Below are 15,444 nucleotides of genomic sequence, written 5' to 3'. Positions count from 1 at the left end.
GGGGATGCTCGAGAGCCGCCCGCTCGCCCAATCAGCGGGGGCGGCGAGGCCGGGCCGGACGGCGGTGGCCAATCGCGGCGGTGCCGCCGCCGGGCCGCGCCGGGCACGGAGCCGATAAATGCTCCCGGCCCCGCGGCCGCCGCACCGGGGACACCGCCGCCGCCCCCCGCCCCGCCGCCCGCCCGCCCGCCCCGCGCCCAGCCGCGCCGCCCGGCGGGGCTCCGGCCCGGCCCCTGCCCTCCCGGTGCGGGGCAGCGCGGGTCACTGACAAAGGGGCAGCGGCGGAGCTGCCTCCTCCCCGCCCCTCGGCGGCATCCCCCACCCCCTCCGGGACCGCTCCTGATTCGGCGGGGCCCGCTGACAGCGCGGGTCTCCCCTAGATCAGCCCTCACCTGGATATAACCCTGCCGGCCGCTGCCGCCGCGATGACAACTCTGGCCGGAGCTGTCCCCAGGATGATGCGCCCCGGGGCCGGGCAGAACTATCCCCGCAGCGGGTTCCCGCTGGAAGGTAAGGCCGCGCCTGTGCCGCTCCCGGTCGGGAAAGGGATAATCATTCCGTGCCGGGACGCCGGAACAAAGCGGCGCCCCCGGCCCGCCAGAACTGGCGCACGGCAGACTCCAGGACAGCCCCCGGCTCCCCCTGGGCTGGCACAGCAGGGTTTGTCCCGGGACGGGCACGGCTCTGACCAGCGCAGCCGCCCGGCTCCCCCTGGGCTGGCACAGCAGGGTTTGTCCCGGGACGGGCACGGCTCTGACCAGCGCAGCCGCCCGGCTCCCCCTGGGCTGGCACAGCAGGGTTTGTCCCGGGACGGGCACGGCTCTGACCAGCGCAGCGCCCGCTCCGGCCTCGCACCCTGCGAGCGGCCCGTCCCGGTAGCGGGAGGAACCGACCGGCCCCGGTTCTCTCGGTGCAGCGAAGGGTGGTGATTTGGGGAGCCCAAACTTCGGGGAAAAGTTAGGAAAAAGTTCTACCCGAATAAAAACACCGCGGATCGAAAGGAAGCTTGGAGCCGCGGGTCGGCACCGGGCGCTGCCAGCGGCCGCTCCCGATCACGGCGGTGCGGGGGCCCGAGTGCCGGGGCTGCCGGGCCCTGCCCGAGCGAGGACGGGCGGCTGCGGCCGGGGCTTCCCGGGACAGCCGAGCCGGGGACACTGCGGCCTTCCCGCACCGCTGCCCCCTTGTCCGCCGGAGCCGGGCGGGCTCTGAAAGCCGGCTCCGGCTGAGTGCAACAGGTGAAGCCCGCGGCAGCTCCGTGCCCTGCCCTGCCCTGCCCGCCGGGCCGGCGGCGGGGTCTCCGCGGGAGCTGCGGGCCCTGCGCCATCGGAGGGGCGGGCGGGGGTGAGTTGCCTTATAGAAAAGCAACGACAAAAAACTAGTAACAACAACAACAACAAAAGACTCAGCAGGATCCGAAGGAGACGTTAACGCCATTTACCCTCCTGCCTCCCTTCCCTCCTTTTCTAGTCTCTACCCCTCTAGGCCAGGGCAGAGTCAATCAGCTCGGAGGAGTGTTTATCAATGGCAGGCCTTTACCCAACCATATCCGGCACAAGATAGTGGAGATGGCCCACCATGGCATAAGGCCCTGTGTCATCTCCCGCCAGCTGCGAGTGTCCCACGGCTGCGTCTCCAAAATTCTCTGCAGGTACCAGGAGACGGGCTCCATCCGGCCGGGGGCCATCGGCGGCAGCAAGCCCAAGGTGAGCCCCTCCCGCCCGCCCGGAACGGGACAAACCCCGGTGGCGGTGGCGGGGAGCGAGTTCCGAGCGGGACACGGCCCAGGCTGGCCGGCACCGGGGTTTCCAGTCGGGACGGCGGCACTCGGGAGGGCCGGGGAGACCATGCGAGGCCGGGGTTGGGCGCAGACACTTATGGGGCACAGCACCCTGCCGTGTTGCTCTCAATCTTCCCGAGGTTTTAGAAAATGCTGTTGTTGGAGTTCTTGTCAATAATATACTTTTAATTAAGAAGACGCAATAAAAAAAAAAAAAAAAAAAAAAAAAATAGAAACTCAAACGAAAATAGAGCGAAAAGGCTGCTTTTTTGAACGCTTGGCTTTCCAGAGCCCTGCGTGCCCCACGCTCGTTTTTGGCGCAGGAGCGCAGGCGGGCTCAGGGCTGCGGGACGGACCGGACGCCATCGCTCCGCTGCTGGAGCTCACCCAGCACGGCTGGATCGGGCCCTTCCCGCTTTCGTCTAAAGCGCAACAAAACCACCTGAATTTCTGTCTCTTTACTGCTCCTTCTCCTTCTCTCTTTGCTTTTTCTCTCCGCTCTAGAGCCGCGTGTATTTTTGGCTACGCCACCGAAAAGTTTGCGCTAACAATAACGGAGACGAAATATTTTCCCAAGATCAGGCTTCTCCCTCTCTAGCTTTTCTTTCCCACTAAAGGGAAGTAAAGGCTTGAGTTTTTATAGGAAGTTGTTGCAAGATTCCCCCCCACCCTCCCCCGGCTTCTTTGATTCTTCTGAAGTAGCAAAGCGATGCCCGAACTTTTCCTTTCTGTGTTAGGAGTAGAGGTAATTTTTTACAAGCGTGCAACTCCAACGTAAGGCTATTGCCGGCCGGGAGATCGTTCTTTTTGTTGGATTTTTAGATTTATTTTAAAATCACGAGGATACCGAAGAAAAATGCCGGTACTCGAACCTCTGCCCGTTTTTATTACGCTGATTTCTGTTCGGGACTGCAAACTTTGTTCAGCCTAAACTTTACTGACCTGGAGCTTCGTTGCCCGGAGTCCTCCGCTGGTCTCGACTTGGCATTTTCTCTGCCGCCGGTGCTGCCTGATTCGGCTTTTTTCCGTGCCGAGGGCTCTGTCCCACCTTCCCGGTGGATTTTCTGGTTTAAAGCGGAGCGTGCTCGTCTTATGCGGCCCATTTTTACCTTGTGAATCCGCTCTTCACCGTGCCCGCGTTCGGCTGTTTTGATGGGCGCTGGTGAGCGGGGCCGGTGCGGCTCTGCAGGCGGCTCCAGCCCCGGCTCCCCCGGCCCTGCACACTGTGCCCGCTCGCCTTGTCTTTACTGAAGCAGGTGACGACGCCGGATGTTGAGAAGAAAATCGAGGAATACAAGCGGGAAAACGCGGGCATGTTCAGCTGGGAGATCCGGGACAAGCTGCTGAAGGACGGCGTGTGTGACCGCAACTCGGTGCCGTCAGGTACGGAGCGGGGCGTTCCGAGGGTCCCGGCGGGCCGGGGAGGGCAGCGCGGTACCCGGGCGAGCAGCGCGGTACCCGGGCGAGCAGCGCGGTACCCGGGCGAGCAGCGCGGTACCCGGGCGAGCAGCGCGGTACCCGGGCGAGCAGCGCGGTACCCGGGCGAGCAGCGCGGTACCCGGGCGAGCAGCGCCGTACCCGGGCGAGCCCCGTTCCCGAGGGATCGGAGCCCCGGGCCGGGCCGGTGCCCACGGAGCTGCCGGCAATAGCACGCGGAGCCTCTGGCGCGTCCCGGGAGGATTCCTGCTCTCGGAGGGTGTTTTCAATTAAATCGCAACTGCATCCCCCTCTCCTCCTCCTCCCCACGCTTCCCCGCCATCCCCTCCGGGCCGCTGCCGCGGGAGGCTCGGGGCTTGCCGGAGAGCCGGAGCTGGGGAGCGGGAGATGGGGAGCAGCTCCCTGTGCCGGCGGGCTGTCTGCGGGTGGGGCGGGGGGCACACGGAGCCGGAGCTCCATTCGTGAGGTGTCCGAGGGTCTTTCTCACCCGCCGTAAGGGCTCGGGGGAAAGAAAGATTCTCGGGTGCCGCCGTGCCCGTGCTGGAGTCCGCTGAGGGACGGTGCCCCGTGAAAGCCCCGCGGGGACGGGAGCGGGAGGCTGCCTTCCCTAAATCCCGACTGGCAGTGACCGGGGGACACAGAGCAGTGGCACTGAGGGGGGACTCGGCTCCCCGGGCCGGCCCCAGAGCCGCGGGGGGCTGCTGGGGACGAGCCGGTCACAGCTCTGCACTCCCCCCCTGAAGTGAGCTCCATCAGCCGCATCCTGCGGAGCAAGTTTGGGAAAGGCGAGGAAGAGGAGGCTGAGCTGGAAAGAAAAGAAGTGGAGGAAGGCGACAAGAAGGCCAAGCACAGCATTGATGGCATCCTCAGCGAAAGAGGTAAAATCCTGTTTGTCCCTGCTCTCCCTGCGACGGGCCAGGGGCAGTCCCAGGCGCTGGTGGCTATCTCCCGTCCCCAGGGGCTGTGCTGGGGCCAGCGCAGCGGGAGCTGTAGGGCAGGGAGTGAGCCCTGCCAGCCTGGCTGCCGCATCCCAGGGTATCCCGCTCCTCTCTGGAGCGATCCTGCGGTGTGCAGGAACGGCGCAGAGGTTGGAACAAAGATGGGAATCACCGCTAATTTGGCTTTCGATAAGCAGGGAGCAGGGAGGGTTGGAGCCCCCAGAGAGCCCCTCATCACAGCCGTGCAGGGGCTCCTTTCCCAGGGCAAGCGGGGGAGGCTGCAGCTGCATGGAAGGGGCAGTTGTAGCAAAAGGCTGCTGAGCCTCCTGTCTTTACAGTCTGAACGGGGCAGGGAGACACACGCTTTGCTTCTTCTGCACTTAAAACTGCTGGGAAGAGCATGTGTTGGTGTTTGGCCCGGCACTGCGAGGAGGTTGCAACCTGAACAAGGCGGAGGTGAAGGGCTGCTGGGGGGGACAGCTGCTGCTCCCGGTGCAGCCGTGCCTGGCTCCCGGCTGGGCCAGGGGGCAGGGGCAGGCGAGGGCCCGGCCCGGCCGCCTGTGTGTGGAAGTCGCTGCCCAGCACATGCACAGGCACTGGAGAAGGCGAGACAAAAGTACCAAATGAGCTGGTCAAACATTTGTACAACTTTTCCAGCTTTTACAAAGAAGGCCTTCTATACACAATCTACACTTGGAGATGAACTTGGAAAACAAAGAGGGGGGAGTCCATTGAAACTCACACTTTGGCTTTGCACAGACAAAGCTTCAGCTAGCAGCAGCTTGATGTGAACAAAAGAAGGCAACCTTTTTATAATTCAAGGAGAAAAGAAGAGAAAACAGCCCCACAAAAGGCTGAGAAAAGACATTATGGGCTTGCAATGAGGGATGAATTATTCAATGAGCCCCTAATAGCTGATGCTCCACGCAGTTTTATGGACTCTCCATCGGGGAAAAAGTAGCTGTTTTTAGAGAAAAAGTGTTTATAGCATTTCTAAGCATCAAGGGATGCTGGTGCCATGCAAGGACAACAGATATCCATTCTTTAACAGCAGGACATGTCCTTGTTTTGTTGAAACAAACCCCTGAAACCTCTTAAAACTTAGTTTTCAACTGTTATTAAAACTTTCAGGGAAGCCTCATATTCTGCATGTTTGTGTTTGCAAGGAGGTGTGTAACACAGACATGCAGAAGACGCTAAAAATATTAGAGATTTTAAGGGCAGAAGGCACAGTTTGATTGCCTGGTCTAGTTGCCCCCATATGACGGACCCAGAGTTTCCTCCAGCATCTCCTTCACCAGAGGATTTTTCCAAGAGGGATGTACACCAAGGGAAAAAATAGCTGAATTCAGTGCCCTAGTTGTTAAATAACTAGCTTTGCTGCCTTCTTGAATTTCTTGACAGAGATTAGAAACAGAAGATAGTAAGCCTTGATAATATCACTGCTTTATGGAACAAAGAGTGGTTAATAGAGACAGCAAGAGAAAAAGTATTGTTATCAATATAACCCATCCTTCTGTTTCTCTTTGAAACAGTCTTCCTGTTCTTTGACTGTTTTCCCTTTAAAGTGGGGCTCCTGATTTATTATAAATCAGTGTCTGGCTGCATGGCTGCCTTTCACCAGCCCAGAGGAGCCCCAAAACTCTTGCAGGAAAACCCCTGGGGCTGGTGATGCCTTGCTGCAAGAGGGGCTCACTCGTGCCTCCCAGCACAGTTATATGAGGAGGCTGCGTTCCACCTCCCGACGTACCGTACCCTCTCTTTCACTTCCTGTGGATGTGAGTGTCTAACTTTATTTGTTTTGACTTCAATCAGTAGCAATTTTCCCCTTGATTACATGGGGTGGTGTGGTCCTCTCCTGCCCTAGGCATGCAGGTTTTTGCTGCGTGAACGTGACCGGACAGTTCTGTGGAAGCGGCAGCTTTGGTAATCCCATCTGCTCTGTGACAGTGGCTGGGAAGGCTTGGCAGTGTGAGGGAGAGTGTGCTCTTCCCCACAGCAACGCCTGCTCCCCCTCCCTGACTAGCAAGCTGTTGCTTAATCTCCTTACTGGAGTGGCTGGGATGCTGCAGTGCGAGCGCGCTGCTGCTCCAGGAAACATTGGTTGCCATACTCGTGCCATGCACAGAGTGTGACACCAAAGGGACAGCACACCGCTGGGACCCTTACAAGAAAGGAATAACCATAAAAGAAGCCCACCACTACTTTCTGTATCTGACCAACAACAAAAAAGTTCTGCTTCAACTCCCACTGCCAGCCAAGGAGCTTTGATTTCACTTCATCTATAAAAACAATCCCGTCCTGTTACTGAAATAACTGGCAGCGTTCCTAAGGATTTTGATGCCACAGGATCATATTTGCCAGCACGCAGCATCTTGGCTACAAGGCCTGGTGTGGCAGGGGCTGCCTGCTGGCAGTACATCTCAGATGCCCTTTCTGACACTGGGGTTGCTTGTGGAATGTCCAAAGGGTGTCCATGCGCCGTGCAGCAAAAGCCTCGGTGCTAGCTCAGCGCTGAGTGCTCCGTGTTGCGGAGGGGAAAACAGTGCGGGGTTTTGGGCAATGTGAGGAGTTTCTGTAGCTCTGTTCTTGGGGGCTTGAGGTATCCCAGAGCCTGAGTGCCAGGAAAGGCTGTGGGATAGGTCAGAAAGTGACTCCTGAGGCTGATCACGAAGCAAAGTACGGCTCTTCTGCTCGGGAGCACACATTAGTGCTGGACATTTGCCTGAAATCCCCTCCTCGCCATCGGCCTTTGGGTTGCTCAAAGAGTGGCATTTTTTCCAAGGGTGAGAGCTGTCATTTTAATGGCATCTAATTCAAGATTTAGGGAGTATTTACAGCAGAGTAGGATTAAGAGAGAATGGAAACATGATATTTTTTTAAAATGTGTGATAGAGGCAGTGTATCATTGGGATCTCTCCCACCACATATATGGGTGTAGGTAAACTTTTGTATGCCTGTTGTGATTCTGTTTCAGCCTCTCTTCTGGACAGTTACACGTGATTCTCACACTGTTTACAGATGCCACATGTGCAGTCCTGTACATGCTGTATTTCAGTGTTTCTGCCAGAGTCACCCTCAGCCCTGATTCTGGGTATATATTTAAAGAAAACTTGATTGTCGGAGCGCGTATCAGGAGGCTGATAGCTCTATAACAGCACATCTGCATTCTGCACGTGTGATAATTTGTCCTTAAAGGCACGAGCCATAAATAAAGACCACGAGAAAGTTTTGTGCCTTTATGTGGCACATCAGGGCTTATTTTTAGCACAACCACTACAGAAGAGGGAGTTGCTTGTACCTTTGGTGGGAGTTATGCGAGGCATGGTTTGCTGACTAATCTGATAACTCCCCCCTCCATAAAATAGCTGTTGTTTTCTGGCAGGAGCAGCGGCTTTCAGCACTGCAGCGATGGGGCAGAGCTGTTCCCCGGGCTGGGGCGGGGGCTGGGGCCGGGACCCCCGGCTGGCCTCAAAGGGAGCCTCTGTTCCCAGCCAGCGGAATTGGCCCCCGGGCCCTGTCCTGGCGGATCCTCCCCCAGTCATGCGCACCCGTCCAAAAAGGGCCCTACTCATCCCCAGCCTCTACCCTTGGCTGTACTGAGAGCAATTCAGGCTACAGCAGACTAAATTGCCTCCTTTATTTTCTTCTTACTTTCATCTTGGACCAAACCCTTCCCCCTCTCCCTCCCCTTCCTCTTTTCTTTTTTTTTTTTCTGTGTGCCTGAGGCTCACATTAATACAATTTCGGCACCACCCCTATTTTAGTGTGTGTATGTGGGGAGTTTGAAGGGGTAGGAAAAAAAAAAGGACCTTAGCACAAAAGCCCTGCTCAGCAGCTCGAAAGTTCAAGCTGCTGCTGCCTCTCTAGCTGTGTGATGCTTTTCCTGTTTGTGAGTTTTGGGAAACATTTTTGCTTTGTACTGTAATGGAATTAGAGGACAGATGCTGACTGTAAATGGGACACGCGACTACCAGCCCCTAGCTTAAATATTTAGATGCAATGTTACAATTACTGACTTGATGCAGGAGGCTTTGAAGTGGTGGCACATGATCTAAAGGGTAGCTCGAGCTAGATGGGCTGGCAGATGTTTAGATTAGGGCTGGTGAGTATCATACAGACAGCTATTTTTAGATTGCTAAACTAATAAAGACACTTTATTAAGGGAGAAGATTAACATGGAGGCACCAGATATCAGTTTGAGCCATTCATTTCTACAAAGCAGACTATTGGATCAGTGGCTGGAGCATGGGATGATGCAGATGCTGAGTTAGATTTTGGTTGCAGGGGCTGCCCTGGTTTTGCTCCAGTGTCCTGTCCAAAGGTGCAGCAGTAGGAGGACTTAGGTGCTGTGTGAAATGCTGTTGTGGGCTGAGAAGCACAGTTTGTTTCCCTGCTCGGTGTTCATGGTAAAGATTCACTTACTGAGGTGTGATGGCTGTGGCTGCAGGCAGTTATCTCCTTGAGCCTGAAATTTCATGCAGTACTCTGTATATTTGGTCACTAGCAGCTCCAAGAAATCAACTCGTGTCACCTGAGCAGTGTCATTTCCGCGGCTCTCAGAGCTGACAAGAAAGTAGTACTTAATTAAGACAAACTCCCTAGTGAGTCCAGAATTTGGCTCAAGGGACACAGTGCCAACTATATTTTCTGTCTGTCTTTTTCCCCTTCTCTTCCCTCACATCTTAATAGTGAGAGTCCAGGCCTGGGTAGAAAAGCCAGGTGTTGCACAAGTACAAATTGGTGCAGGTGATTCCATACAAATCCAGCACAGCTTTTGTTTCTTCTGCCTGACCCATCATCACTGTGGGGCTCTGGGCCAGGCTTCTGCTTCCAAATAATTATTCTGAGATAATGATTATAATAATAAAATATATAATAATATAATAATAATAATAATGACCTCAACAATTAATAATGACCTCACCATCAAGTGAGAGTGTGATGTCCCAGCCTGATGAGCATTTCTAGAAAGGTGCTAAATGTTTGACTTTAGGGTGACTTCAAAGTGGAGTTTGCTCTTCCAGAGCTGCGGAGGGCAGCCCATTCCCTCCTGTCCTGAAGTGGGGGATTTTGGGGAGGGTGCTAATTGTCAGACTAACTGCAGGCTAATCGTCTGACAAAAGCACCAGTAATATTTCCAGCTGTGGGAAGAAAGGGTGTTAATCTAGCAACGACTCTCTGAAGTAATATATATACACTTTATATCCATGGCTTGAAATCATGATTTTATTAATGGCTTTGCATGTTTTGCCATCTTAGGGATGCTTTCTTCCACTTAAGAGTCAGTGCCTGTTCAAGCAGAATTGCTGTGGGCATCCTTTCCAGTTTTCTAATTGCATATATCTAGAACAAAGCTGAATGTTATTTTAGCAAATGTCAGAATTGCCTCACACACAGCAGTCGATTAACTTGAATTTGTATCCAAGTTAGCACCTTATTTGGTTGCTTTGAAAATCTTCATTTATTAGTCTTAGAAGGGGTGTCATTCCAGAAAGGCAGAGGCAAGAAACAGTTGTTTGATTTTGGTACGGCTAGAATTTCCTCTGAGAATGTCATTTATGTATTTGGCTTTCCAGATTCTCCTATGATTGCAGAATCTGTGATGTCAGTAGGAATTTACCATAAGAGACATCAGGCTTTTCTTGGAACCAGCTCTGTAACGTGCTGAGGAGCTGCAGCTCTGGGGGAAATCCTCGGGTTTAGGATGTAAGAGGGGTTTACTCCATCGGGCATCAGACCTGCAGTCCTGCAGATGTGGGCAACAGCGAGGAGTCCCACTCAAAGGGCCCATTCATGTGTGTAACACTGCTCACGGGGGCTGGGGCACGCAGGGATGGGGCCCAAATTTGTTCTATTCTGCTCGTGAAAAGTACCCACTGCACAAGAGTGTGACTTTAATCCCGAGTGAAACTCTGGCAAAAACTCTCGCTGAGGGAGAGGATCTTTGTGTCTCAGTTTACACAGAGGTAGCAGTGGAATCAGAAGACAGACAGAAGTTTTAATTAGATAAAAAGCTAATTAGCAATTAATGCTGTAAGTAAAAGCCAATACCGATAAAATGCTTAAAACAAATAATTTCCCGTGTGTGATTTTGAATGGTGATTCTCTGAAGACAACACTTTAATACTTATTTGGGGAACGTTTAGTTCGGGTTGGGTTTACTTATTGATAAGGGTTGGAACAGGGTTTAGGAGAGGGAAGCCAATAAAGCTGATAGTGATAAATTATCATGGGTCCCCAGAGCTGTGTAATAAAACTGCATTGGGAAATGAAGCAGAACTACAAAGTGCTCTCTGGTTAATTTAAGAAGAAATTGAGTGAAACACAAAGCAATAAATCAGAGCGAGCCAGGCAATGTGAATTTCTCCATGTAAATGTCACTTTAAATCCTGTGTAGCAAACATAAATGGCCAGAGAAAGAACAAAATATAGAAATAAAAATGCAGGATACTTCCAAGTGGTCCCTGAACGCTGAGCTCCCTGGCTAATAAAAATGATGTACAGTAATGTAATTCACCACAAGACCTTGTTTAGCCTAGTGTGAGTGCAGCATTTTACTTCACTTGCCCTGGAGTACTCCTGCCCCATGCTGTTAAACTAATTCACTTTAAATCACTCTGCCTAGAAAAAAAGTGAAGCTTAATGAAATTAAAACTCACTGAGGACACATTAGAGTTAAAGTGTGTCATGTGCTGAGATTATTTAGTTAGGGGAGTTTGATGTAATTGTTGACAGGTCGTTCATTCATCCTTGTAAATAAAGATTCACGAACTATTAAGAATGTGCATATATAACTAGTAATTGCTAAAAGGCAATTAAGCAGTCAGTTTAATGTCTTATCTTGCTGGTTGCCCTACAGTTGTTTTACAACTAGGAATTAAAATTTGAAAAGAAAGTTTTCAGTGTTCCTGGCCAAATATTGATTAAGTAGTTGTTTGCTGATGCCATTGTGGCACATAAAAAGGCCAGTGGTTCTGCCCCTTGTTGTTCATCTTCCATTGTTGCTGATTCTTAACCTCGGAGATCAAAGGAGGATCATTTCAGTTTATCTGTCTTGGAAAATCCTTCTTTGCTCCTAAACCCGTATGGATTAATGGCCAAATTGTCTTTAATGAGATGTGAAATTTGAATGGAATCCTTATTTTGCATGGTCTGTTGAATGTATACACTGTATGCTCTTACAGTTTTTCTTTTTGTTTTTTTTTTTCTTTAGCATTACTGGATTTGATTTTGTTTTAATAACTTTATTTGTAGTATACAATGCATTAAAATGTTACTATTCTCGCAGGTAAAATACAGTGTATTTTACTGAATTTTACTAAAACTAATATTTTTGCATGTAATCTTTTTGATAAGTGTAGCCTAAAGGGAAAAAAGTTTTCTTTGTATACCAAATCACGTAGGAGATAAATAGTCCAGGGCTGCTAATAAAAGAAAAGGAGCTTGAGAAGCCAGCCCATTCTCCAGACTGGGCTCTCAGAATACAGGGGACACAAACAAGCTTGCAACATTTGTTTGGTCATTTTCTTCAGTTTGGATTTTATGGATGTTACCTGCCTCAGCTAGGATAGTTGTGCTGTCCCCTCTCCCAGAAAAAAGGGAAGTTGGATCAACGAGGCTGCGCAAAAAACCAGCCAGAGCCCTTGAGAACAATCAGTTCCTTGTAGCATGGCAGAAAGCTATTTATTTCAGATAGTAAAATGTATCCCACCACATCCTCAGTAGGAGAAGCTGTGCACTCTGGATGTGCTTTCTTGTCATTATGATACGAATTTCCCTCTGAATTGTGAGATCTGGGAGTGTTAGATCCAGGTCCCACCTCACCCGCTGGACACAGAAATTTAGCTTAGCTACAAACAGTGGTAAGGAGCCTGATGGAACCAGAAAGCCTCTCCTGATGCTGTACTGATTTTTAGGTTTTTAGGGTGTGTGGGTCTCCTGCTGTTTTGAAAAGCATCAGAGTAGAGGATAAGAAAAAGTCTTTTAATCATCATTTTCTCATTCAATTTCTTAAATACACTCTTCTTCCATTCTCTCTGGTCATCACTGATTAAAATATCAGTCTGTGCATGCTTTGCAAGTACTCAGCTGCTTCAGGACACATTTTGTCCCAGAGTAAGAGCTAACACTCTGGAAGCACTTTAGATACAAATTTTCATCGAAGTGCATGAACTCGACTTTTCTGTTTCCATAGAGAGCCGTGGTGAGCACAGCGATATCCATGCTACCTTTGGATTTTTTTTTTTTAACAAATATTTGCCTGGTTGTAGACTTTCTGCCAAACATTATCAATGTTTACATCATGCACAAGCCCATATATGGACCAGTCTTAAGGATTTTTATATTTATGATATGCCTCATATTGGATGTCTGATCTAAAAATGACTATGTAGTCATTTTTCCATCAGATATATTGTCACTGTGGTTTGAATAGTATGAGGAATAAACTGTCTGTGCCTGACAATTCTGCAAGCAGACAGCTTATTCAGCCCCTGTCAAGTCTTATTCACCTTACTTAAATGAGCAGGACTGTTCATGCCAATATAATCAGAATCTCTTCCACGTACTAGCCCAGAAAAACAACAGCAACCACAGCTCTTCTGGCGAAATTACTCTGCACTTTGTTAAAAATGTAGCCCATCTACCCCCTGCGAGGCAGTAGCACCAACCATACTCAGTGTAACCAAATTGTACTTAAAATTGTTTTCCACCTCTGTTTTTGACTGTCCCGGGGAGGATGGAGATGAGCATGGACATGCTGTGGAGAAAGCAGGCTAGCGGAGCAGCAGGGAATGCTTCCACAGAAAATCCGTCTTTGCTGAAGATGCTGTGGCAGGACTTCCTTTTCATTTTGACCTCAGGGCTGGCTGTTTGATCTGGTGTGAAGTGCTGAAGGGTCAGGGCTGAGGTGGGGGGATCTGTGCCCCAGTAAATACTCTGACACCTACCCAGCCCCTCCTGTCAGGCTGAGTGGTGAGAAAAAAGCTTGCACAGAATTAGCTGGAAGTCAGGACTCAGCTGGTTTCATGAACAGTAAAATAAGTTCTTTTCAGAAGGAAAGTGTTTTAAAAGAAAAAAAGGAAGTGGAAGGAATTCAGCTAAAGAAAATGGGAAGTGAAATACACAGTTTCACAAAGAAATCCTGAAAAGTACAGATTTTGGAAAAAAAATAAAAAAAATCTGGAATTCGATTTACCAAGGGATAAATCAAGTAACCCCACTGCAGATGGTGAACTGATGCTGTTGTGTGAGAGAGCACTGAATTAAATTATCAGTATTTAGATAGAAGAAGAGATACTTCCAAACAACTGCTAGCTAAGGAGTGATGGTTTAAGTGATCAATCAGCAAATCATTATGGTGTGATGTTTTAGATGGAGGTCTACGATTTTTTTCTGTAGAATTTTAAGACATGTGGTGCAGAGAAAGGCATCGTGTGTACCTCCCTTGCTGCGTGTGGTGGCTGTTCCCCGTACGCTGTACGGCTTCACTGCGTTCTTTGTCTGTGGAACTGGAAAATAATAGAAGAAAACATTTAGGAATCTGTTTAGGAGATTATACAATAGATGTCACAGTTAGGAAAAAGCCCTGTGGGTTCATCCCTGCTTTAGCACAGTTGATTTGACCTGCTCTCTTTTAAATCAACAGGCTCAAGCAAAAATGCTCGAATATTTGGCAGCTACATAGAAAACCACACAAACCCCTGTTGCTTCAGTACCCACAACTTGTTTTCCAACAAATACAGTGTTGTCTTTTGAAAACCCCTTAAAACTAACTGCTTGTCCACCTCTTCTGAACAGCACTGGCAGTGCTGTGAGCTGCATGTTGTGTGTACTGGGGCAGGGACTGAAGCATCCAGAAGTATTGCAGGGTCTCAGGATGCCCACAAGTCCTGGTGAAAATGCAAAATGGCTGCATACAGCAGACGAATTTTTAATCTTTTTGTTATTTCCATCTCTGTGTTTTAAAAGTTTCTTGAGACCAAATTGTGTTGGCATTCCCATCAGAACAGTCCTGTGCTCTCAGCAGGGCTGTGCAGGTTTCTTAGCATTGAATATTCACTGCATGGAAGTTTAATCACATTCCAGATTTGAGGGAACACCTTCACTTTCTCAGACTTAACAAGACCGTATAGTGCTAAACATCTATTTTTGCTGGTGAAGAAGAGACAGACACAGCCAGTAAGCATAGTAAAAATGCTCCAAGCAGAGCAAATTAAAAAAAGCTGCTTTAGAGAATGGCACTTAATTTTTCTAACATATGATTTAGCAAAAAAAGGCAAACAGCCACCCCCCCCCAACTCTGCTGTAAGGAGCTCTGTAACCAATCTGCTCCATCGGACTGGCAGGGTGGGAGGCAGTGCTGCTCACTCCCTCTGGTTTCTGGCTCCTCCCTGGATGAAGGGTATCAGGAGGAGAGGCACACTCTGTCCCCATATACAACATTCCAGTCCTCAACCTTTGGTCCTAATCAACCCAGCAAATTAAACTTTTGGAAGGACACCACGTAATTTGAATGGTTGTCAAACCTTATACTATGATGGGTGTAAAGACAGTTTGTCCCCAGGCTGTAAGAGGTCACTTGGCCAAGAAAGAAATTAAATCAGAATTCAATGTTACTGTGCTTCTCCCGTATTGGCAGTGGAAAAGATGGAATGATGATTGATGGCATAAATATTTTTGTTAATCTGACATCAGAAACAGACTTGTCAGCCTGGGAAGAGTAAATCAGACAGAAATTTAAGGTGAATATTAAAAAAGTCCTAATCATAGCTAGTATCTGAATCCTGGTAATGATAGTTATAAATAAAAAATAAAACACCCTAGAAAAGTGGTATGGGAGGATAAAAAGATCTTCCAGGTGATCAAAAAGCATAGGAGGGACTCACCTGTTTCTATTCTTGAGTGCTACCATGCAGAAAAGTGACCACTCTTAAAGAAATGGGCCACCTGGTGCTACATGTTTGGCTGCTGGTTGGCTTGTGGAGCCCTGGGTTTCCCAGGATGGCAAAGGAGGAACCCCTTTGGATGCATTTCTGTGATGTTTCCTGGTTTAACCTCGGGGATTTTGTGGAGTGCCGTGCCCTTAGGGTGCCTTGGGCCCTTTTTCAGAGCCGGATCCTTTGGTTGAAAGACCCATTGTGCTTCTCTGAGTTAGAGCTTGAAGCAGTGAGCAGAGCTTTGCAATTCAGGGCTGGGTGCAGGGCTGGCTCCCAGCCCAGGTGGGAGCTGGGGCTACCCTGTTTCCAGCCCAGGAAGCTCCCCACTCTGCCCTTTTCCTTCTGTGAGGCT

At 50.1% G+C, this 15,444-nt stretch overlaps 1 protein-coding gene and 1 long non-coding RNA gene across 5 annotated transcripts in view; one reads left to right on the top strand and one right to left on the bottom strand.

The window, feature by feature from the left end:
- The first annotated feature begins 319 nt into the window (after positions 1-319).
- The window catches only part of PAX3 (paired box 3), a 75,118-nt gene continuing 59,993 nt past the window's right edge, over positions 320-15,444 (top strand). For 2 of the 4 annotated variants that reach the window (XM_086843462.1, XM_086843460.1), the window contains exons 1-4: positions 320-510; positions 1,468-1,703; positions 3,034-3,160; positions 3,958-4,092. In XM_086843462.1, coding sequence (XP_086699588.1) covers positions 426-510; positions 1,468-1,703; positions 3,034-3,160; positions 3,958-4,092 — 583 coding nt within the window. In that variant the 5' untranslated portion in view covers positions 320-425. Of the gene's footprint in view, positions 511-1,467; positions 1,704-3,030; positions 3,161-3,957; positions 4,093-15,444 lie in introns of all 4 variants that reach the window. The other 2 variants (XM_086843461.1, XM_086843459.1) reach the window with 1 other exon arrangement.
- Positions 11,813-15,416, bottom strand: LOC147651275 (uncharacterized). The gene is made up of 2 exons (XR_015274320.1): positions 15,042-15,416; positions 11,813-13,664 (listed from the first exon to the last, which is right to left on the bottom strand). It is a non-coding gene; the product is annotated as an uncharacterized LOC147651275 (long non-coding RNA).

The sequence above is a fragment of the Cyanistes caeruleus genome, chromosome 10 (assembly GCF_971803275.1).
Source record: "Cyanistes caeruleus chromosome 10, bCyaCae1.hap1.1, whole genome shotgun sequence".
NCBI classification, from domain to species: Eukaryota; Metazoa; Chordata; class Aves; order Passeriformes; family Paridae; genus Cyanistes; species Cyanistes caeruleus.
Note: the sequence above shows the minus strand (reverse complement) of the source record. Positions and strands in the feature narration are given on the sequence as shown.